Source organism: Ammospiza nelsoni, chromosome 17 (assembly GCF_027579445.1).
Source record: "Ammospiza nelsoni isolate bAmmNel1 chromosome 17, bAmmNel1.pri, whole genome shotgun sequence".
Taxonomy (NCBI): Eukaryota; Metazoa; Chordata; class Aves; order Passeriformes; family Passerellidae; genus Ammospiza; species Ammospiza nelsoni.
In genome coordinates this window covers 14953304-14978003 of record NC_080649.1, presented here as the reverse complement: position 1 = coordinate 14978003, position 24700 = coordinate 14953304, and the positions used below count along the sequence as shown (strand labels likewise).

Sequence of the window (24700 nt, the reverse complement as noted above, 5' to 3'; positions counted from 1 at the left end):
TTTGTGCTTTCAGACACCAAGAAGCTTCAGAAGATGTCTTTAATATTTAAAATTTGACCCTTACTAAAACATTGTGAATTGTCAGGTGCCTGCAGGACTAAAATGCCCAGCTTGATTAAAAAACAACAACCGTGGCGTTGTATGAGGTGGAAAGTTCATTTTAACAAGCCCTTCTCCAGTTTTTTTTTCATTAGAATGCAAACATTTGAGGTCTGAGGGATGCTTGCAATGGAGCTTGGCCCTGCAGAGCCTCAGCCAGCCCCAGGGTGGGATGGGGGGTCTGCAGCATCAGCCAGCTCCAGGATGACTTTGCTGCAGATTAAGCAGCAGGGGGTCAATCTCCCCACAGAAAATTGTTATTTTATCTCATAATGCCTCTTTGTGCTGCCCTTTTGTTCCTGGAAGAACAAAGGGTGAATCCTACATCAAAGGTTACACAGCGTCTGGAAACCTCAGCTCTGCCCCACAGCTGGGAGAGAAAGTGGAGCCTGTGACATCAGAAATTACTGGTTTGTCTCAAAAAAAAAAAAAAAAAAAAAAACAAAAAAAAAAACAAAAAAAAACCTGCAGGTGAGTGGGAGCCATGAACCCAGAGCACTCCAAAAGCGTCACAAAGGCAGGTTTTCTCACACAGCTGCACTGGAATGAGGGCACCCCCAGCCAGCCTGGAGCTGACACCCAGCTCTGTGGGGAGGTCACACCCTGCAGGGGAGGGATGGGGCATCCAGAGGGACCTGGGCAGCCTGGAGAGGGGGAACCCTCAAAACTCATAAAGCAAAACTCATAAAGCACAACCTGTGCAAAACTCATAAAGCACAACAAGGCCAAGTGCCTGGGTCAGGGCAGTTCCAAGCCCCAGTCCAGGATGGGTAGAGAAGGAACCAAAAGCAGCCCTGGGGAAGGATTTGGGCTGTTGGGGGGTGAGAGCTGGACCTGCCCTGGCTGGGAGCACCCAGAGAGCCCCCTGTGCTGGGCTGAGCCCTGCTATGGGCAGCAGGAGGGGGGGATTCTGCCCCTCAGGTGAGACCCCACCTGCAGAGCTGGCTCAGCCCTGGGGCCAACAGCAGCAGGACCTGGAGCTGCTGGAGAGAGTCCAGGGGAGCCCATGGAGACACCCCAAGGGCTGGACCCCCTCTGGAGCCAGGCTGGCAGAGCTGGGGGTGCTCACCTGGAGAGGAGAAGCTCCAGGGACACCTCAGAGCCCCTGCCAGGGCCTAAAGGGGCTCCAGGAGAGCTGGAGAGGGGCTGGGGACAAGGGATGGAGGGACAGGACACAGGGAATGGCTCCCACTGCCAGAGGGCAGGGATGGGATATTGGGAATGAGGAATTGTTCCCTGGGAGGGTGGGCAGGCCCTGGCACAGGGTGCCCAGAGCAGCTGTGGCTGCCCCTGGATCCCTGGTAGTGCCCAAGGCCAGGCTGGGCAGGGCTGGGAGCAGCCTGGGACAGTGGGAGGTGTCCCTGCCATGGCAGGGGTGGGATGGGATGAGATTTGAGACCCCCTCCAACCCAAACCATTCAATGCCTTCCCTCTCTGTGGTGGGATGGAAGCAGTGCCAGGCCCAGGTGCAGCTCACAGCTCTGGGAGAGGTTGGCAGCTTGTCCCAAAGCCCAGCCCTTGTCCCTGGCACACCCAGGCTTGCTGCAGCCAGCCCCAGCCCTCCCTGCCAGCTTAGCACTGAATGCTCAGCACAGCAGAGCCATGGGCTGGGCTGTCACTGTCACAGGCAGGGCTGGCAGGGCAGGAGGGACCATCCTGCATCTACACCAGGCACCAGCTCCTGTCACAGCCCCTCTGCTGGGAGAAACAGGGTGGGCACAGTGACCTGGGAGCTGATTCTGTACCTGGGCCTGGGGGCAGTTCTGGGCCCCTCACAAGGCAGACACTGAGGGGCTGGAGGGGTCCAGAGAGAGGGGAACAGAGCTGGGGAGGGGCTGGACCAGCAGGAGGGGCTGAGGGAGCTGGGAAGGGGCTCAGCCTGGAGAAAAGGAGGCTCAGGGGGGACCTTGTGGCTCTGCACAGCTCCTGACAGGAGGGGACAGCCAGGTAAGGGTTGGGCTCTGCTCCAGGGAACAGGGACAGGACAAGGGGAAATGGCCCCAAGCTGTGCCATGGGGGGGCAGGTTGGACACCAGGAGGAATTTCTTCATGGAAAGAGTGGTCAGGCCTTAGAAGGGGCTGCCCATGGCAGTGGGGATGTCCCCACCCCTGGAGGTGTCCAAGGAACAGCTGGACATGGCACTCTGAGCTGGGAGAGCAGTCAGAGGTTGGGCTCAAAGATCCTTTCCACCCTCAGAGATGCTGTGAGTCTGACCCTGCTCCACACTGCAGGGCACTCACAGAGGAGCAGCCTTTCCTTCCTGCTGGCTGTGTGAGCCCTGCTACCCCACCAGCCCCTGCTCCTGGCATGCTGGGGACGCATCTCATGTGGAAACACAATTAATTTAATATTTCATCCTGCCAGGACCCAGAGGTGCAGCACAACCTGGCTCCTCCCAGTGATAAACCTGACAGACCAGGCCCATATCTGTGCAAGGCAGAGAAACAAGGAACTATTGTGACTTTCAGGCTGAGAATGAATAAACAATAATTATGACTATGCAATAAAATTATCCTCATTAGATGAAGGTGAGCACAGACGAAAATCAGATTTAAGCATCACCTAAACCTGGTGAGTCCAGCTCCAAATCTGAATCCTCTGCTTCAAGCCCTGGCATTACTGCTGCTCTCTGCAGCCCAGCTGATGCGACAGGCCCCAAACATGCATCTGATACATGCCAGAGACTGAGTTCCATGAAAAGCACAGGTAATTTGGGCCTATAATTAACTCCAGAGACAAATAATAGCGTTTATGACTCAAATTCACCCAAGGGCAACCACAACAAAATGCTACTCAGCTGAGTCATTGGGAAAATTGGCAGGAGGGTTGGATCCAAACCCAGAGCCATGATGTTCCCTCCTCCTTTGAGAGCTCTGGGTGAGGAAGGATCTGAAAATAAACTGAATTTTCTCTGCCCTGTGTCCTCCTCAGCTTTCAGGTCTCATGGGATGCTTTGCTGGGCAGGGGGAAGGGGAGAAGGTGCCCAGAGCTCATGGCATAGCACCTCCCCGGGCATCACCCCCCTTTCCATCGATCACCCTGCTCAAGGACAGACTTAAAAGATAGCAGGGCATCAATGAAAGGCAGAACTAAGTGAGAAAAAAAAAAGTGGAGAGTGGAAAAATCCTTCCCCGTGTTCCCCCAGCTCTTAATCCTGGAGATATGTATTCGTGTATTAAACAGTTTGCGAGGTGATTATGTAAGTGAAATCTCTGCAAATCTTTTGGAAAAAGGAAAAAATAAACTGATTACTTCTCCCCTCTGCCTCTGGCTAACCTTTTGCAGATTTAACAGATAACAAACAGTGAACGAGGCCAAATAAATCGCTTGAAGTTCCATTGCCCTGCCCCAGCTCCCCGCAGTGCTCGGGGGTGGGGGGGGGGGAGCCGGGGCCACGCCCGGCCCAGGAGCGCTGCAGGAACATCTGCTGCAATTGGGGATGCTGGAGCTGCGGAACATCTGGGAACAGAGCACCGTGGAGGCAGAAAACCTCACCTGGGGGCTGAGAAATCGAGTGTGTCAGAGCACAGGGATCCCATCTCTCCTGCTGGGAGAGTGTGAGATGCCCCCTGGCACTCTGCCCCACCAAGGGGACTGCTGTGACTCACAGCTGCATCCTGAGCATCCACACTGGAGCAGAGCATCCCTGCTGACCTACTGGCTTCACCCAGCACCTCCTCAGAGCTGCTGAAGGACTTGCACTCAGTGTAATAACAGGAGATGGCATTTCCCCTGGAAGAGGGTGGCTAAAAGCAGCCTGTCATTAATAGCAAATAATTCTCCCAGCAGTGTATGGCTGTGTCAGAATTGGTCTCACGCCTGTCATTAGGGCACTCTCACTGCTGTGCCAAGGCAGGAAGGCTGCACAGCAGCTGATGGATAAGGAATGCAGCCATCATTAATCATCCATCATCTCCACACTAACGGGATCCAGGTGTGCTCAGCAGGGACTGACCTGAGGCAGAGCACAGCCTGCCCACAGCCTCCCTCTGCCACATCCCACCCTCATTATTCTGCTTCTTCAGCACCTCAGCTGCCCCTGCTCCTGTCAAGGGAGAGGCTGTGCCAGCACACTGTGCCAGATCTCCTGTGGGATATCAGCAAAGACTCCACTAACCCATGCCTGGGGTCCCACAGCTCTGCCCTCTCTCATCATTGTCCCACACAGCTTTAACCCAGTCAAGACAAGACTGAGCTCTTCCCTTCTCCTGCCAAACCCTCTGAGACAGCAAGGTTTTCCAGGGAGCAACAAAGGGACAGGTTTAGGGAGAAACTTCTCATCCTCCCTGAGAAGGAGGAAAGCTCTGGGAAAGGAAGACCTTAACTCAATGTGTCTGATACATGCCAGATGCTCACCCATGCTCAAGGACAGACTTAAAAGATAGCAGGGCATCAATAAAAGACAAAACTAAGTGGGGAAAAAAAAGTGGAGAGCAGAAAAATCCTTCCCCGTGTTCCCAGAAAGGAAAGGGAAGATCCTGCTGTCCCTACATCCAGAGTTCTGTGCAGGATGTGCTGAAACACCACAGAGCAGAGATGAGGGAGCTGTGCCACCCTGCAGCCAAGTCTGGAGCAGCCCTGGCTCTAGCTGGAGAAGGACCTGTGGGAATCTGCTCAGTGCTGGAATGTCCCACAGACATGGGGACCTCACCCAGGCAGGGCTGGAGCTGGGAGCCACCGAGGGAAGCTTTGCTTCCTTCCACTACAGCTCCACTGAATTCCCACCACTGCACAGTGACCAAGGACCCCTGGCCACCTTCCCTGTGGGATTTGAGCCCCATTTGCCCCAAGACTGTCCAGCTGTGGTGCCAGGAGTGCCCCAAGGTCCCTCCCCGTGTCCCCTGACCTGGCGTCGTCATCGCGGGCGATCAGGAGCCGCATGTGGCTGGTGGCCGACGCCGTCCTCAGGATGTCCACGGCCCTGGAACACAGGGACAGGTCAGTCCCAGCTCCCCTGGCCTCACCCTGCTCACCCCACAGCTGGCACAGCCCCCTGCCCTGGGCAAGCCCTGCCAGCAGCTGAGCTTTGGCTGCATGCCCCATTCCCTGCCCTGGCAGCGAGGCCGAGGGCAGCCCAGCAATACCCTGGTTTCCCACTTCTGCAGGAAGTGAGAAGTCCCTGACAGCAAAACCCAGCAGACACCAGAGCAAATCCCCCTGCACAGCCCATGGCAGGGGCTGGAACGAGGTGCTCTTTAAGATCCTTCTGAACCCACACCATTCCAGGATTCTGTAATTCCCAGCCTGGGGAGGCTTCCATCCCAGGGACAGCCATTTCTGGGACAAAATTCACGTACCCCTGGCAGCCAGGGCAGCTGTGGGAGCAGGCACAGCCTCCCACAGCCACAGAGATTTCTCATGGACAGCACCAGGCCCAGCAGCTCTGGGGCTTTGGCTCCTCATTCTGCTCCCCATCCAGCCTCTGGTGCAGGAATGCAGGGCAGGCAATAGGACAGCACAATGTTTCATGGCAAAGGAGAGCCCCAAAATGCTGGTGTTCCTGTGGAGCTGTGAATGATTCTTCTGGTGGGAGCTGAGGGGCTGGGTCGTGGCTCCAGAAGGAGCTGGAGATGCACTGTCAGGCTCAGGCTCAGCTCATCTCCTGTGCTGGGAGCTGCAGGACGTGCTGGGAGCTGCAGCAGATGGAGTGGAGGTGACAGGAGCTGTTTCAAACCCAGCTTTTGGGGAGATGTCTGAGCAGCTCTGATACAATTTGGGCTCTCTGGTTTATTTTTATACTGAATCTTTCTGTCTGATCATCTCCAAGCTGGCTCTTGGGAACAGCACCCAGGATGATGCCCTGGTGTCCCCCACAAAACCCACAGCCTGAGCCACTTCACAGAATCCCACAAAAGCAACAGGAATGGGACATTTCCATTTGGACATGGTACCTTTCACTGGTAACCCCAATTAGGGACTCTCCATTGACCTCCAGGATCTGGTCCCCTGGCTGCAGGCGGCCTAGAAAAGAAAACTAATGGATAGAAACTGTGGAAAATACAGCTGGAAGCGACTGGGAGAGGCTGGCCATTCCCCCTGTGCCCAGAGACAGGATGAAAAATGCATGGGCTGTTCCTGAGATGCTCATCCAACCTGTTTTTCCAGATGTCCATAAATGAATTTCTGCAACCTCCCAGAACAGCCCGTGCCAAGGTCTCAGCACTTCCTCTGCTCTAGGAAGTTGCAAAAGTAAATGCTGAAAACTGCAATAAAGCTTTTGCTTAATTCACTTTGAGGTCAAGCAGTTCAGTTCGAGGTCAGGTAGAAAACCATGAGAGGCATTTCCACCTGTTCTGGATTTATTTTCCTTTATTGGATGAAAAATTATGTCAGCTGGGGAAAAAAAGATAGCTTTTAGCTGAAGTTGTAAAAGGGGAGCTATGCAGACCCCTAATAGCTACTTAGTTGAACATATTCAGAATGAAATCAGTGAATCAGAGCAGAGCTGAGTTTGCTAAAGGATCTCTGCTCATTTTGGGGCCACAGAGAGGTGGGAAGGGACAGGAAAATTCTTGTGTGGCAGAGATGGGTCAGGCTCTACACACACAAAGCAATAGAACAGATGCTGAGGAGCCAGTCCAAGGCTGCTGCCACACTAAAAAAATACCCCTCAACCACTGGAAAATCTCCAAGCAAGCACCCAAAATATCTAAGAAGGGATTACACAAATGTGTGGAATAAATGCCCTCAGTCTGGGCTGTTCTCAGACCTCATGGCACCCTGCCCTGTGTTCCACTCACCATCTGCATAAGCAACACCCCCTGGAAGGATCCTCTTGACATAAACTCCATATTCTTCTCCAGTGAGCTCCTTGATGCCACCGATGACCTTGATGCCTGCAGGAAGAGCACAGCCCGTGGCACAAAGGCAGGAGAACCAGAGCTGGCACAGGCCATGCCTGAGGGGTGCAGCCCTAACCCTAAATTCATGGAATCATGGAATGGTTTGGGTTGGAAGGGACCTGAAAGCCCATCCAGTGCCATTCCAATGGGCATTCCACCATCCCAGGCTGTTCCCAGCCCTGCCCAGCCTGGCCTTGGGCACTGCCAGGGATCCAGGGGCAGCCACAGCTGCTCTGGGCACCCTGTGCCAGGATCTGCCCACCCTGCCAGGGAACAATTCCTCATTCCCAATATCCCATCCATCCCTGCCCTCTGGCAGTGGGAGCCATTCCTTGTGTCCTGTCCCTCCATCCCTTGTCCCCAGTCCCTCTGCAGCTCTCCTGGAGCCCCTTCAGGCCCTGGCAGGGGCTCTGAGGTGTCCCTGGAGCTTCTCCTCTCCAGGTGAGCATCCCCAGCTCTGCCAGCCTGGCTCCATCCTTGGGGATCTCCATGGGCTCCCCTGGACTCTCTCCAGCAGCTCCAAGTTCATCCCTGATGGGAAAGGATCTGCTCCTGCTGCAGATCAAATAAATCATTCCTGGTGGCGTTTCCCACTGGAGATTCCTTCCCTGGTCACACCTGGACACCCCCCAGGGGCTGGGGACATCTCTGCTCCCTGGCAGCTCCAGCAGCTCCTCAGCCCTGACACGATGGCAGAGCCACCCCAGGAGTGTCAGAGCTGGGCCTGGGGCAGCAGCTGGGGCAGGAGCAGGGGGGTGACCCCATCTCCATGTGTGACACCCCTGGGTGCCCTGCAGCACCTTGGCACGGGGTCCTGCTCCTCAGAGTCCCCTCAGAGTCCCCTCAGAGCCCACTCAGAGCCACCTCAGAGCCCCTCAGAGCCACCTCAGAGCCCCCTCAGAGCCACCTCAGAGCCCCTCAGAGCCACCTCAGAGCCACCTCAGAGCCCCTCAGAGCCACCTCAGAGCCCCCTCAGAGCCACCTCAGAGCCACCTCAGAGCCCCTCAGAGCCCCTCAGAGCCCCCTCAGAGCCACCTCAGAGCCACCTCAGAGCCCCTCAGAGCCCCTCAGAGCCACCTCAGAGCCCCTCAGAGCCACCTCAGAGCCACCTCAGAGCCACCTCAGAGCCCCCTCAGAGCCACCTCAGAGCCACCTCAGAGCCCCTCAGAGCCCCTCAGAGCCCCCTCAGAGCCACCTCAGAGCCACCTCAGAGCCCCTCAGAGCCCCTCAGAGCCACCTCAGAGCCCCTCAGAGCCACCTCAGAGCCCCCTCAGAGCCACTCAGAGCCACCTCAGAGCCCCCTCAGAGCCACCTAGGGCCCCCTCAGAGCCCCCTCAGAGCCACCTCAGAGCCCCTCAGAGCCACCTCAGAGCCCCCTCAGAGCCCCCTCAGAGCCACCTCAGAGCCACCTCAGAGCCCCCTCAGAGCCCCTCAGAGCCCCTCAGAGCCACCTCAGAGCCACCTCAGAGCCACCTCAGAGCCCCCTCAGAGCCCCTCAGAGCCCCCTCAGAGCCACCTCAGAGCCACCTCAGAGCCCCTCAGAGCCCCTCAGAGCCCCCTCAGAGCCCCTCAGAGCCACCTCAGAGCCCACTCAGAGCCCCCTCAGATCCCCCTCAGAGCCCCCTCAGAGCCACAGGGCCTGTCCCTGTGCTCACCCTGAGCTGGCTGGCAGGAAAAGGTCCAAGAGACTTATTTATTTATCCAGGGCTCATTAAGTCCTACTTGGAAGATCCAGGCTGTGGACAGAAGGATTAAAAAGCCTGGCTTTAATTAACAAATCTGTGCCCAGAGCCATGGGTCGGGCGTTTGGCTGAGGGGGACAGGCTGGGGACAGGCTGGGGACAGGCTGGGGACAGGCAGTGCCACCGAGCCAGGCCCAGGCCAGCCCTGCCCCAACTCTGAGCCCTGCACAGTCCTGGGCTGTAGGGACAAGGCCCAGCTGCTGCCCTAAAACCTGGGAACCCTAAAAACTAAGGTAGAGGGGGATCCTGGGTGGGGATTTCTCAGGGCACGGCATCATTCCCATCCCTGCTTCCCTTCCTCTGGTAACCCAAGCTCTGCTCTCAGGCCCCTCACAGCTTTCATCTGCCTCCAGGGAAAGCCTTTGTGTCTCAAGTCACCTTCAGATTAGATTAGATAATAACTAAATTATAACAATTTCCCATAAATACATTTACATTTCTATATGCACCAATTGCTGCTTTTCCCAAGCTCCAAATCCCGGCCCTGTCTGAATGCTGGAGTTTATTCCCTAGGCTTAACGCATTAAGCAGGCCCTTGTGAGGAGCTGGAATTGTTGTTACTGCTGGAACTCACAGGGAACTCACAGCAGAACACGTCAGGAATGGGCACTGATATTTTCTAATTTATAGTATAAAATATAAAATATAAAATATAAAATATTATATAGATATTATTTTATCATTTATTTCTATATTTTCTATATTTTCTATAATATTTTCTATTTATTTTATATATATAAGATATAATATGTAATATATAATATCTATATTATATATAATATACATTATATATTATTTTATATATTATAAATTATACTATATATTGTATCATTATCTATTATAATTTATATTTATAATATTTTATAATTTATAGTGATTTGTAAAAGAACTTCACTCAAATTTGAAATATTGTTCCATAAAAGTATCTATAAGCAGCACGAGCCTCACCAAGCTGTGGGTCAGGTCAAGCACTGGGCACAAAAGTAGGGAGGAGATGTTGCTGCCATGAAAGATAAAACCTGCCCATGGCCAGGGATGCTGAGCAGTACATTCCTGTGCTCCCTGTGGAGCCAGGGGATCTCGGCTGGGCTGTGCAGACACCCCAGGGAACAGGGGCACCCCAGGGATGGGCCTGGGAAAACATTAGGGGTCTGCAGAGGCAAAGTCCATCAGTTTCCTGGATGGAGCAGAGCCTGAAGTCCAGCCCAAGGCTGGACATGACTGAGGAACACATCCCACATCTTTCTTCACTCCTACCACAAAGGAATTAGGAATGATGAAGCACATCAGACAAATAATATAAAAATCTGCACCTTGCAGAGGCCCAGCCACAGCATCCCCCAGCAGCCCAGTGTGTGCTGGTATCAAATCAATAATGACTCATTTCCCTTTTGTGTCTGCAAATCAATTGTAATAATGCCTTAATATAGCTGAGGTATCCCAAATCCTCCTTTATCCCCAACGATGTCAGGAGAAAATCCGATCTTGTTATTAAAATCACTGATTACTCACAGTATTGCTCCAGACACACTCAAACTTGGGTGTGGGAGGAAAAATCCCTCAGTTTTAACTCTCTTGTTGGGAAAGCAGCTGGAGGCTGCTGAGCTCTGCCCACTGCTCACACCCATCACCTCACCAAGAAGCTGCTCTGGGTGCCAGTCCTGCCCCCCAAATCCACTGGAGAGTCCCAGTGGGGCAGGGAGGAGGAGGAGGAATAGGAGGAAGAGGAGGAGGAGGGAGGGCTCAGCCTTTCCAGGGCTCAGATCACTCCAGGGGACAGCAGCTGATGGATGGCAGCAAACCTGGACCATCCAGGACTGTGGTGGCAGCATTCCTGGGATGATAATTTTTTACATATTTTATAAACATTTACTTCAATCAGATTTCTATTTGGGACCCAGTGTAGGTAAATAACGGCTCTTTAATTATCACAGCATCAAAGTCCCAGTATAATGCTTATTAAGTCATACTTAGGGCCAGATAATCTAGCCTATTTTGGATCCCTCTATTTAATCTTTCCTTTCTGGCAAAGGTCCTGGAGCTGATGTCCATGTCCCTGGTTTTTTTCTCTTTTGCAGAACAAAGTTTGCCAGGAAAACTCCAGATGGACTTAGAGGTAAGACTGACCAAGTCTGTGCTTTGTTTAGGCTCTTAACAATCCTATAAATTTCCCCAAGACCCTCAAGCTCCTCTGGTGCCTCTAATCCCACTCCCACTAATGCCAGAGTCACAGTTCTCAGGCTATAATCTCACCTGCTCCTGGATCCACACAGGTCAGGGGGTGTCCTGGCTAAGCTGGTTGTTTAGTCCAACTGGGATCATCCTGACCCCAGTGCCTGCCAGGCTGGGCACACAGAGGGGCAGCCTGCTCCCTGCCTAAGCTGGCAATGTTCAATTACATTTCCCTTAATCCCTCTGTTGATCTTGCAGCCCCCGCCAGCTTTTTCTGTCTGGAGGAAGGGACAGATTGGAGGTGAATCACTCCCTGCCCTGTCCTAAGCAGATGAAGGTCAAGATAATGAGATCTCAGTGTTTCTGAGAAATGCTCCTTAATCAGCACTTCCCTTTGATGGCTATTCCTTAATTCGAGGTTCAGGTGAGAGGAGCTGCCAGGTAACCCCTTTGAACTTCTGCTGAGGTTCACTTGTGGGTTTGCACCTGAAGCCACAGAGCAACAGACCCGCGGCCAAACGCTGACCTGGCAGCCAGCACTGCTGCTGCTCCCAAGGAACTGCTGGGATAACACCTCATCCTGCCTGGGAACTGCTGGAATAACCCTGCATCCCACCTGGGAACTGCTGGGATAACACCTCATCCTGCCTGGGAACTGCTGGAATAACCCTGCATCCCACCTGGGAACTGCTGGGATAACACCTCATCCCACCTGAGAAACTGCTGGGATAACCCTGCATCCCACCTGGGATAGCCCTGCATTCATCTGGGAACTGCTGGGATAACCCTGCATCCATCTGGGAACTGCTGGGATAACCCTCAGCCTACCTGGGAACTGCTGGGATAACCCTGCATCCCACATGAGAAACTGCTGGGATAGCCCTGCATCCATCTGGGAAACTGCTGGGAAAACCCTGCATCCCACCTGAGAAACTGCTGGAGTAACATCTCATCCTACCTGAAAAACTGCTGAGAAATCCTTGCATCCCACCTGAGAAACTGCTGGAATAACACCTCATCCTACCTGGGAAAATGCAGGGATAACATCTGAGAAACTGCTGGGATAACCCTGCATTCAGCTTGAGAAACTCATGAAGGCACTTTCTTTTCCCAAATAAACCCACTCTGACACCTCTGGCACACACAGGGATTCTGTAAGCAGCACTCATCAGAGAGGGAAGATTAAGCTGCCAGAGGGCAGGGATGGATGGGATATTGGGAATTGGGAATTGTTCCCTGGCAGGGTGGGCAGGCCCTGGCACAGGGTGCCCAGAGCAGCTGTGGCTGCCCCTGGATCCCTGGCAGTGCCCAAGGCCAGGCTGGGCAGGGCTGGGAGCAGCCTGGGACAGTGGGAGGTGTCCCTGCCATGGCAGGGGGTGCAGTGAGATGAGACTTTGAGGTCCCTTCCCACCCAAACCATTCCATGATTTCTGCAGGATGATTGCCTGTCCTGAGTGCTCCAAGCCCCACAGGAGAGGCTGAAGCCAGCAGCTGATGGCTTTAGGAAATCCACATTATTGCACATCATTGTAGCTTCCTCCAGCACATCACAATTTGCTTTGTAGGTTCTGCTGGACCCTGCAGAGACCCTCAGGCCCAGACTGGGGGAAAGGAGAGGAGCTGGAACCCGAGGAAGCGGCTCACAAAGAGCTGCCACGTCTGTCACCTCTCCCAGAGGTCAGTGATGGCCCCATCAGGCTTTTCTGGGCCTCCTCCTTCAATGAGCTAATCTAAGCCAGCAGCTGAAATCCCATCAACCCAACCAAATCCACCTCTGCAGATTAAAATATCATATTCACCAAATAAAGTAATTTCTCTGAGCTCCCATGAACCGCATGAATGTGGGAAGAGTCAGCAGAGCTGTCCCTGCCAGAGCTGGAAACAGCCAATAATGAATCCATAATTAATCTCGGGTCTCAGGAAACCTGAACTTGTTTCTCTGGTGACTCCTCAGGAGTTGTCCCAAATGGTCATTCAGAGGTCTCACCAAGGGTCCCCAGCTGCTCTGTGGAGGGTGGGCTGCACTCACAATCAAGGATTAAGGGAGAGACTGTGAAATGCTGATGCAGGATAACAGATTTTTATAAAGCCCACGGCAGAGCACCACTGGATACAGAGAGGTCAGAGAAAGGCTCTGCTGGATCCCTCTGGGCTGGGTGTCATGAACCTGGGACTCTGTCATGTTCTGATGGATGTGACCTCCTCCTTTCCCTCCTCTCCCATGCTTTGAAGTTCAGAGTGCTCCGGGAGGACAACTGACTCACCCTGTGCTCATTCCCTTCCCCGTGGGCCAAACTTTCCAAAGGCAGCTCATGCACCCAGCCCTCAGGAGTGCTTCAGGAAGCACCTTCCATCCCCCACTGGGATGGTTTTCCAGGGGAAAAGTCTGCAGAGGGGCAGGGGAGTGCTGGGGCTTCTGCTTTTCTATTTATTTAGCATTTTAATTGATTTAATCCAAAACATTCTGAAAGGCCACTCCTGCTCATCCAGCTGAGGGAAGGGGCTGTGGGCCTGGGCTCCTGCATTGGCTGCTCACCATTACCATGGAATTAGTTGGGATTTTGACATTCTTTTAGTGCCACAGCTGCAAAAGGTGCAGAAGGTGCTCAATGCAGGCAGGTACAAGGCACAAGATGCAGTGGGACACCAGCCTGCACACAGGGAGGCACATCCTGACCCAGGCTCTGGGGCTAGAGGCTGTCTGAGGCACAGCCCATCCCTGGTACTCCCCCAGTCCCTGGTACTCACCCAGCCCGTTTGCACACTCGTAGAAGTCGAAGCAGTGCACGGCTCGGTCCATCCCGTACGGTCCCATGAGTGTCCTGGGGGAGACAAGAGGAGCAGTTTTGTGTCATGGGCCATAAAGGACAGGGGCACAGGTGCCCAGCCAGCACACCCTGGGGCACATTGTCCCTCCCAGCCCAGCACACACCCAGGCTGAGGCACAGCCCCACCACTGCACCCACAGGGGCAAAACAGCCCCCAGCCAGCCCCCCCAAGCTGTGCCCAGATAAATGAGAGAATATGTGCAGGGCTGAGCATCATCCTCCCCACCCAGCAAATCTGCTGGACCTGTCTGTGCTTCATTACCCCAGATTATCGGGGCTGCACAGCTGTGCAGCTCCTGGGAAATGAGATCAGAGCTGGGAGCCCTGCTCTGGAGTAAAGCACTTCACAAACACAGCCTGGAATGAACACACACAGGCACAATCCACTCTCAAGGCTTTTAATGCAGGCAGAGGGTCTGGAAAATGGGATGTAAGAACTGCTCCCAGTCATGCCTGGTCTGGTGGGAGCTTCTCATCACAAGCCAGAGCAAATGGAAGAGCATCACACACCTGAGATTCCCCTAAAACCACAGCCTCCCCCTAAACACCTTAGGCAAGCTCCCAGATGAATGACCCCAAAACCACCCTGCCCAACCACAGATGCCAGACACCAAACCTGGGACCACCAGCACTTCTCCTTGGGCTCCTCAGGATGGATGAGCTCTGATCTGAAACCCCAACCCAGATGTGCCAGGTGGAAACCAGGGCTGAGGAGGCACCAAAGCACTCCCCAGCATCTGAGTGCCAAGAGAGAAAGTGTTTCCCAATCCATATCAGGTCCCAGATCTGAACATGGATGAGGAGGAACAGCAGCGTGGGAAACAAGAGGCAGCTCCAAATCCAGCAGGATGCAGGATAAGAATAACCTGCAGGGACTTACCAGGAGTCCAAAATAAAACTCAAAATATCGAGCTGTCCAGCAAAGCCAGTAACTTCCACCTCTCAGATTCGGACTGGAGGCGTTTTCTCCATGATAAAAAGTGCCCCTTCTTGCCATCCTTGCACCTCACTGAAGACTGAACAAACAACTGGCCACATGTGGCTATTGAAAAACGGAGCTCGAAGGCATCCCAGGGAGGCAGAGCAGCCCTGGATTCAGGCTGGTTCGGGATTTTCAGGGTATTTCGAGTAAATCACAGAGGAAATTCCCCGAGCGAGCCGGGATCAGGGCAGGCACCACCGGCTGCAGCTCCAGTGGAGCAGATGCTCCTTGATACCATCAGCTCTTATCATCATCCCTGCCATCAACCCTTATCATCATCATCATCATCATCATCCCCACGCCAAGGCACGGCTGCCCGGCAGCCCCGAGCATAAAACGCCACCAAGGCACAAAACCCAACCAGCCTCAAATGCCACCAAAGCACAAAATGCCACCAAAGCACAAAACCCAACCAGCCACGAACGCCACCAAAGCACAAAATGCCACCAAAGCACAAAACCCAACCAGCCTCAAATGCCACCAAAGCACAAAACCCAACCAGCCTCAAACGCCACCAAAGCACAAAACCCAACCAGCGCCGGTGTCCGGGGCTCCTCCTGCCATCCCTGCATCCCAACCCCGCTCCGGGGGAAGCCACAGGGCACAGCCTGGGCTGGAATTGTTTCTGTTGAGCAATTCCATCCCCATTACCTGCTGATGATGATGACTCCCTTGTAAAGCACAGAGACCGCGGGCATCGTGGCGGCGGTGCCAGCCCGGCCCTGCCCGGCACCACCGCTCGGATTTGGCAGGAATCCATTAAAGTGATGGGGGAAAAAAATGGGAAAAAAAAAAAGAAAAAAAAAAAGGGGAGGTCGGAGGGCATCACGTGGTGTCCCCGTATGCATGTTAATTCCTCCCAACATTAACACAGATCAGCTCAAAACATCTCCAACTTTAGATTAAAGCTTACGCAAGCCGGGGCCAGCGCGGCCCCTCCAGGCGCGGGGCTGGAGCAGGGCTGGCCCCTCATCCTCAGCACAAAGGGATTCCTTGAGATGTGCTCTTGGGAACGGCCCCTGCAGGGATGGAGGGCAGTGTTTGGTGTGCAGTCACCATCCCTAAAATCCATAGCAGAGCTCTGGAAGCAGGAACAGACTGTGGCACTTAGGGGGTTTAGGGTTGATGTTGATTTTTTTCCTTTTAGCATCTTTTCCAGCCCACAGGATTTCCTTCTTAATGCAGGACAAGTTCAGCTGTCCCCTGTGTGCTGGGAGCTCAAAAGCCTGACTTGCCTTTGAACAGCCAGAGAATTCACAGAATCACTGGGTTGGGAGACACCTTCAAGATCATCGAGTCCAACTCAGCCCCAATACCTCACCTAAACCCTGGCACCCAGTGCCACATCCAGGCTTTGTTAAACACACCCAGGGATGATGACTCCACCACCTCCCTGGGCAGAACATTCCAGAACTTTATCACTCTATCATTAAAAAACTTTTCCCTAATATCCAACCTATATTTCCCTTGGTGCAGCTTGAGGCTGTGTGCTCCATCTCTATCTTGGTGCCACCACCCAGCTGGAGAAGCAGCAGCACCCCTGTCTTGTGGGATGGGGGGATGAAATAAGATTATTCAAGGTTTGCCAGTGATTGGAACGGACCAGAAGAGCCACCCTGGGGCTTGGCAGGAGCAGGGGGAAAGCTCTGGTGGCTTTCCTGAGAAGGGAAATGTCCTCCCCTGGACCCAAAGGAGGACACGGGTCCTGCATCCCAGCCAGCTCTGGGGGACATCTGAGGTCACAGGGAGCTCCTGTGCCTGCCTCCCCATCAGTGTTCTCCTCGTGCTGTCCCATGTCTCAGCAGGCTCCTGGCCAGGCCCCATTAGTGGCCCCTGCCCTCATTAGCAGAGCTCTGACTGCAGCCACTGTGGCCACGCCTGGCACTGCCACCCCTTGCCAAACCATCCCTTGAGTCCAAACTGCTGGATGGATGTTGCTGTTCCCATGCTTGAACAGCTGATTTTATCAGCTGGAGGTTCCCCGATGGCCTTGTGCAAAGTGCTTCAAAACAAAGACAAATTGGAAACGTTCTCCTGCGTTTTGTCTTCTTTTTTTTAAATTGTTTTCACTTGAGGACATTCAGATGCTGTATAAAACCTGAATAGATTTGACCTTCAGGTGGCCAAAACTTTCCTAAGAATTAAATTATCTAGCTAAAAAAAAAAAATTTGGATAAGTAATGCCAACTAGACAAACATAGATGCATCTGGTGATAGATCATTTTGCACACTCCAGCACAGCAAGATGTGGGGTCATCAGATGTTGGAATCTCCTGCCTTAATTTTTGGCTCTCTTGCCTTAATTTTTGGCTCTCCACATCCTTGCCAAGGCTTTGGCTGAAGCAGGCTAAGCCTGAGGGGTGGAACCTGGGCCCATCTCTAAATCTGCTGGAGAGACAAAAATTAAGGCAGGAGAGTCCAAGACCCAATGATCACCAGCTCTTGGTATTGGTGCCTCGTTCAAGGCTGGCCAGGAGGTTTTGTGGCAGAACATGCACAGGAATTCAATGCTGGGCTGTGAAACCCTCCCTCTGTGCCCACTCTGCAGTGGGAGCTGTTCCACACCAGGGCACAGCTCCCTGAGGGGCAGGGGAGCCCTGGCACCATGCCCACCTTGGGGTGACCTTTTGGGCACCCCTCACCCAGCAGCTCCTGCCACTCACACTCAGGATCACACCCTGAGTCCTCTGATGCATCAAGAACCTTCCTGGTCAGAGGAAGACACCTTTCCATCCCACCACCAAAACACCACCAACACACCACCAAAACACCACCAAAAACCACCAAAACACCATCAAACCACCACCAAAACACCGTGTACAACCATCCCAGATCCCTTGGGACTCTGCTGATGCATTGTCCCACAATTCCTGTCCCGATCCACAGGCCAGAGTCTTGGCTGGGATAAATCAGCGATGCTGAAGGGATTGCACAAGCACTGGAGGCAATGGCAGTGGGATAAAGTTGAAGCACTGGCACAGGGTGACCAGAGAAGCTGTGGCTGCCCCTGGATCCCTGGAAATCTCCAAAGGCAGGTTGGAAGGGGTCCATTCCCAAGACAGGGAGTGGAATGAGATGATCTTTAAGGTCCCTTCCCACTGAAGCATTCTGTGGCTCCATGATAAGGTCACTTCTCTGCCCAGTTTCAGAGGGGCTGCAGGAAAGCTCACTGGAGCCAGGCCAAGCCAAAACTTGCAGGAAAATGGGGAAATTTTCCTGCCTGGCACTTTAGCAATTCACCCACCCTGATTTCTGCATCTCAGGGAACAATTTCTACACTCAGGGTTATACAGGTGTGTTTGGGGCTCACATTTCTGACTCAAAGTCCTTCAGCTGCCCCAGGCTGAGGTTCCTGGTCCTTCCCACTGGGTGGGATGTTGCAATAAACCACAGGCTTGTCCACAAGCTGGTAAAAGAAATGAAAACCAAATCCAAGAGGCCCTCAGGGAAGAGGAGCAATGCTCAGCTTCCAACTTTCTCTCCAAACATTCAGTTCCTCAGTTCCATCCTCCAAAACACACACCAAACCTGGCAAAGCACCAGGCACTGCTGCTGCTCCCATTCATTAACACATCTCCAATCAGAGGAATCTTCAACAAAAACAATTCAGAGGATTTTCAGTGGTTTAAAACTTGGGATCACATTCAGGAAGGATTTATAAGGGCCCATGATCTACCCAAGGGTCCCAGGCCTAATTTGTGGAACAGTGTGGAGGGCAAACATTCCCCTGGCAAAGGGCCTGGGCTGTGTGCTCGAGATCCTTGTGGAGCTGGGACCCAGCTGAGCCACTCCAGGGTAACCCAGGATTCTCCTCCCAGGGAACTGCTGGTGAGACTTCAGATTTTAAATCAGATTTTAGCTTTTTAAGTGAGAGAATAGAAGAATTAAGAATAATTGAAGTGAGAATTGATGCCCCATGGGGCTGGACAGCAGATAAACATGTTTTACTTGTTGTCCACTTTTTCTTTGACTTCTAGAAAAATGGGCTTAAAACTCCTTGAAATTTTTTTTCCCAATGGGAAAATTACTTTTGCTTGGAAAATATATTTTTAATAGAAGTTGAATGAAACTGTATAAATCAGCTTTACTTAACAGTACCATTTATAAGCAGGGGTGGGTGAAACTGTAAATAGAATCAAAATGAGTCTTGGAGCAGGAGCACAGAGTTAAAAATGCTGGGTCAGCACAAGTCAGGTGCATTTCCAGTGTATTTTTCTGGGAGAGCATGAAGAGGAAAGTGTGGGAGAGTGAAACTGGGAGTGCTGGGAGAGGCACAGGAACCAGAGCCAAGAGGAAGCACTGGAGAAGGTGGTGGTGATGGGTTTGGGTTTCAGCAAGAAAAGAGGGGAAGAAAATGGCTGAAACAAGCACAATCAACAGTAAAGTTATGGTAAAAAACAACTCGGGTGTGCCCTTGTCAAGGAGCAAACAGAGCTGGGAGCAGCTGGAGCACGAGGGCAGTGATGGGTTTGGTGTCACTGTTGGACAGGGTTGGCATGGCACGGGCAGCGTGTCCAGCAGCAAACCCAAATCCCATGGGAGGCATCACCCCAGGCTCCTCTCCCATGAAACACATTTCCTTTGAAACTGAGGGCTCAGGGGGTTCCCCACAGCCACACAGCCCCTCACAGCCCAAAATGTCATTGTGTTCCATAAATAGCTGGCCCAAAAATTGTTGTTTTGAACCAAGACATGGAGTAATCTCCAGGCCATGTTGAGGCTGTACAAGAAATGGAACCATCATCTCCATTGTTAATCTGAATTAATCTGAATAATCTCAGTTGTTCCAGCCCCAGCACTGAAGCTAAACCCAGGAACCAGGAGAGGGGAGAAGCTGTGACCAGGCATGGCCAGACCCCGTGGGGATCCCATAGCAGCATCCCTGGGTTATCCCTGAGATCGCCCCAGGACCACATCAAACCACAAAGGGACAGCCCCAGGGAGGATCCTGAGACTGGCCAGGCACAGGGATGGGGAAGGGGAAAAGGGGAAGGAGAAAGGGGAAGGGAAAAGGGGAAAAGGGGAAAGGGGGAAAGGGGGAAAGGGAAAAAAAAGGGGAAAATGGGAAAAGGGGAGAAAAGGGGGAAAAGAGGAAAAAAGGGGAAAAAGAGGAAAAAAGGGGAAAAAGGGGAAAAAAGGGGGGAAATGGAAAAAAAAGGAGAAAGGGGAAAAGGGAAAGGGGAAAAGGGGAAAAGGGGAAAAGAGAAAAAGAGGAAAAGAGGAAAAAGGGGAAGGGGAAAAGGGGAAGGAGAAAGGGGAAGGAGAAAGGGGAAGAGGAAAAGGAGAAGGCGAAGGGGAGAAGGGGAAGGAGAAAGGGGAAGGGGAAGGGAAAAGGGGAAAGGGGGAAAGGGGAAAAGGGGAAAAGGGGAAAAGGGGAAAAGGGGAAAAGGGGAAAAGGGGAAAAGGGGAAAAGGGGAAAAGGGGAAAAGGGGAAAAAGGGAACGAGAAAGGGGAACAAGAAAGGGAAAGAGGAAGAGGAAAAGGAGAAGGGGAAAAGGGGAAAAGAGGAAAAGAGGAAAAAGGGAAAAGGGGGAAAGGGGAAAAAGAGAAAAAGGGGAAAAGGGGAGGCCGTGCTGACAGCAGCACTCTGAGCCCGCAGGGAGCCTCTGTGTCCGGCTGAGCAGAGGAGCAGAGTCCAAGCAGGTTTGTGTGGGTGGGGATTAGAGGTGGAAAGACATCCTGCAGTGGAAGTGAGATCTGTCTGAGGCCTTTTGGCACCGGAAAGCAGCATTAAGGAGGCGGAGGTGGGAGGGCTCACCCCAGCAGGGCACTGGGTCACGGTCTCTGCCATCCTCCCACCCCTGGGAGCAGCAGGAACTCGGGATCATTATTGGGTGAGTTCTCTTCATGACACAACAAAATCAGTGTAGGCTGCAGAGGTTTCTCCATCTGATTAGAAGTTGGAAAATTGCAACTGTGCTGCTTGCAGGATCAGCTACAAAGCGTTGGGGATAAATCAAAAAACCAATCAGCTGGGAAGGAGCTGGGAGGGAGCTGCCCACGGTGCAGCCCACGGTGTTCTCACAATAGCACCCATGGAGTCACTTCAGATGAGCTCAGGAGATCAGAGATGCTCACAGACAAGTCTGAACAGAAGAGGGAACAAACAATCATGGAACACCGGGGTGGAAGGGACCTGGAGGAGCGCTTGGTGCAACCATTCTTGTTCAAAGTACAGTCTGGGCAAGACAGCCCAGCACCCTGCTCAGCTGAGCCTTGGAAGTATCCAGCACTGGGGGATGCACCACGTCTCTGGGAAGTGATTCCAAAGGCTGATTGTTCCCAAAGTTTTCCTCTCATGTCCAGCTGGAACCACCTCAGCAATAACTTGCACCCAAGGGAACCACAGTGCCAAAATTGTGGCGATGGACCAGGCAGGTCCCACAGGGACCACTCAGGGATGGGCAATCCTGTGCTCCCAGCCCAGCCCTGGGCTCAGCATCTCCCTGGGCACCAGCTGCAGGTGGGCAGAGGGTGGCAGTGGCTGCAGCCAGCCCTGGGGGGTGACACAGCTCCTCCAAGCCTGTGGTCTCCATCCCCACGGGCAGGGCTGCCACCCCTGTCCCCACAGCCCTGGGCTCTTTCCTCCTCCCAGGGACCCTGTGGGCCCCAGAGCTCCTTCAATCCCTCCCCCTGACCCCTCAGAGGTCACAGGGGGCTCCTGGGGGGCGTTTCACCCTCCCCACTCCTGCTGGTGTCGCCTCACTCCCTCCCAAGCCCAGGCTGACAATGCAGAGTGAGGAGTATTTGGTGGCTGGGCTGTTCTCAGTGCTTGTTCCTCCTCCTGCTGGAGGAGAGTGGCTCCCCTGAGGCTGAGGCACGTTCTCACTCCTCAGGGAGGAAAATCCCCTTCTCCCAGGACACTGCACCAGCCACAGAGACCTCGGGCAGCCAGAGATCCACCTCACTGCTGGTCAGGCTTTCCTGTTCTTCAGCCCCTTGTATCACCCTCCCCTAAACTCCATCCCTATTTCCATCACCCTTCTCAGCCTGTGGATTTCTGCAGCATGAGGGGCTCATCCCAATGACCCTCTGCTGTCTGACAGTCAGATCCCTGCTGCCCGTCCCCTTCACCCCAGGGAGAGAGGGGCTTGCAGGAGGAACCTGATGCCACTGACAATTATGCATCAGGCCAAGAGTGGTGGAGCATTTCTGGAGGTTCTTCTTGCCCAGGAGAAGATGCTCAGTGCGTGGGCACCTGCCTGGCAGAGCTGCTCCTGGACACTGCTGGGGCTTGGTTAAACCACAGCAAGGGTTACAGCTCTCTTCCAATGGGCATCAACACACAGATCTCCCTGTGCTGTTCCAAAAGGTTTTGGTTGGGAGAAGGCAAAAAGAACCTCTGCAATTATGAATTATCAATTCAACCTGTCCTGCAGCAATTAGGAGAGATTGTTTAAGGTAGAAGGGAGGTCAGGCTTGGTCTGCCCAGAAGTTTTTAGGAAAGGCATTTATGCCAGAGCCCAGCTGAGCTGTACATCCCCCAACATCTGCTCCAGCCCAACCCTTGGATGTACCCCTGAGATGGGGATTAACACAAACACAGGGGAAAGCTCAAACAGGGCCTTCGTTTCCACTACAGCAGCTCCAAGCTGTGATAACATTAACATCTCTCCCACGAGGAAGCCTTTCTCCTCCTCCTGCCCTTCCCATCAGAAGTGATTTGATGCTCACCTGGGGACTGGTCCCATGGCCCCTGTTTGGGTGTCAACTGCTGTGAAGGGTTAACAGGATTATAAATCATCCTGCCTGCCTAAATCCCCTGGGCTGTGGGATTGCACTGGTTATAAACTTATTAACAGGGGCTGGTGGGGGCTGCAGGACCTGCTCTGCTGGCCTGGCCACCCCCTGTCCACCCCACAGATGGGAAAAATCCTGAGAACCACAGCACGAAATTCACCCAAGTGAATCCCTAAAAACAGAGAGGGCCAGGCCCCGAGCCCTGCCCGGCCCCGGCGGCCCCCTCGAGGCTGTTTGAGCTCCTGCTGGCTCTGGCCGAGCTCCTGCACAGAAACCAGCACTGCAAAACTGGCTTAGAGCTTCCAGCTGCAGGAGAACCATTGGCATCACCACCGGGAGAGCCGGGGATGAGGGAACGAGAGACGAGGGAGGAGGGATGGAGAATGAGGGATGGGGGATGGGGGATGAAGGATGAGGGATGAGGAACGAGGGATGGGGAATGAGGAACGAGGGATGAGGAATGAGGGATGGAGAATGAGGGATGAGGAACGAGGGATGAAGGATGAGGAACGAGGGATGAGCCGCTGCTCCGGCCGCGGCCGCCGCCGCCCCCGCGCTGATGCTGCTGGCTGGGAGAGGTTCTGCCGAGGGCTCGCGTTTATTTATCAAATTCCTATTTCAAACTCCAAAATTAATCTTTTAATCAGCGGCAGAGCGGGGTCATCCCTGTCGGAGGGCCGGGGAGGTGTTATCTCCCCGCCATCTGCTCGCCATCCTCGCCGCGTCCCAGCGGGGCCGGCGGACAGACGGACACCAGCCAGCACATCTGGCACCGCCACATGTGGGGGACGCTCCCCCCGACCACCCCTCTCCTCCCGAACCAAACACGGCCCAGTGGGCAAAGCCGAGGGACGGTTCTACCCAACATTTTAGCTTTCCAAATTCCATGTGAGGTGGAAAATGGGGTTTGAGCATTTCTGCCTCGCAGGGCACCAGGGCTCAGCAGCCCCATGGAGCCAAGGATGGCCAGGGGCCCCAAATCCACCCCACGGCCCCACAGCATCAGCCCCCACCTGGTATCCCTGCCCCAGCACAGCCACGCCTGTCTTGCACCTCCTCTTTCCCACCGGCAGCTGATTCTGCCCTTTCCGCCCCCAAAAGCAGCAGAGCAGCCCCAGCACCGCCTCCCAAGGCCCGGCTCGGTGTCGGTGACCCCGGGCTGCTGCCCTGCCCATCCCGCGGGCACGCCGGGAGCGCAGCCCCGCAGCCGCCAGCCCTGGCTCCCCTGACCTACTTCAGCCGCAGGTGCATCGTGTCCGGCACGGCACGGACCGGCCCCGGCCGCCCCCAGCGTGCCCCGGCCGCGGTCCCGGCTGGGGGGAGCCCAGCTCCGGCCAGGTCCCGAGCAAGGCTCCGCCGAACCCACGGTGGTCCCGGAGCCCGGCGGGGCCCAGGCCGGCGCTGGCTCCGGCCCACTGACCCCCAGTTAATCGGCTAAAGCCGCACGCTCTGAACCCTGGCCCGGGCACGGCCGCGCTCTCCGTGCCCTACATAGAGCAGACATCCGCGGCCGCCGTCACCTCCCGTCCCCTCCGCGCCCCGCTCCGCTCCCGGCACCGGCACCGGGCCCTGCTGGGAGCTCCTGCCGGAGGGGACAGCCCGCAGCAGAACTGCGGCTGCAGCAGCGCCACAGCTGCTCCCCGGGCCTGGGGGTGCTCCCCTGGTGCTGCCTGGAAAATCAATCCCCTTTGGCAGCCTGGCTGCTCCCGGCCTCACCTGAGCAGTCGGTGCCGCGGGACCCCCACCGGACCCTGCCCCGCACGGACTGAAAATGAACGCGATCAAAGCAACCCCGAAAATGAACCCAATCAAAGCAACTCCGCCAAGAGCCGCGGGGTCACCGAGCCCAGCATCCTCCCCAAGGCCATCCCTGCAGAGCGGATCCAAGGCTCGGGCTGCAGTTCCCGGGATCCCGTTCCCGGTGCCGGTGCCGGTCCCGGGGCGCATCCCGCTCACCAGTAAATGAGGGAGAGCCCATCGAAGCGCTCCAGGGCCCGGCCAGGGGGCTGCAGCAGGTTCATCATGGGGGCAGCCGCGGCCGGCTCCCGCTGCCCGGGGCCATGGGCTCCGAGGGCCGCGGGCGGCTGCGGGGCCACGGCCACAGCTCCCGGGCACGGCCGCTCCCGGGCACGGCCGCTCCCGGGCACCGCCGCTCCCTGGCACCGCTCCCCGCCGCAGCGGCTGCACCTAATCCCGGCCGGGCGGGCGAGCGAGCATGTGATCGCCCCTCTGCCGGCCCCCAGATAAACCCTGCCGGACAGAGCGACAGAGGGACAGAGCGACAGAGCGGGACA

The 24700-nt window shown here is 54.5% G+C and overlaps 1 protein-coding gene across 1 annotated transcript in view; it reads right to left on the bottom strand.

Annotated features, from left to right (window-relative positions):
- Positions 1-24430, bottom strand: part of LOC132081062 (syntaxin-binding protein 4-like) — a 48527-nt gene extending 24097 nt beyond the window's left edge. Inside the window, exons 1-5 of the mRNA XM_059484569.1 lie at positions 24363-24430; positions 13605-13678; positions 6841-6936; positions 5992-6061; positions 4947-5021 (exon numbers count right to left, since the gene is read on the bottom strand). Coding sequence (XP_059340552.1) covers positions 4947-5021; positions 5992-6061; positions 6841-6936; positions 13605-13678; positions 24363-24430 — 383 coding nt within the window. The remainder of the gene's footprint in view (positions 1-4946; positions 5022-5991; positions 6062-6840; positions 6937-13604; positions 13679-24362) is intronic.
- Between the last annotated feature and the right edge of the window lie 270 nt (positions 24431-24700).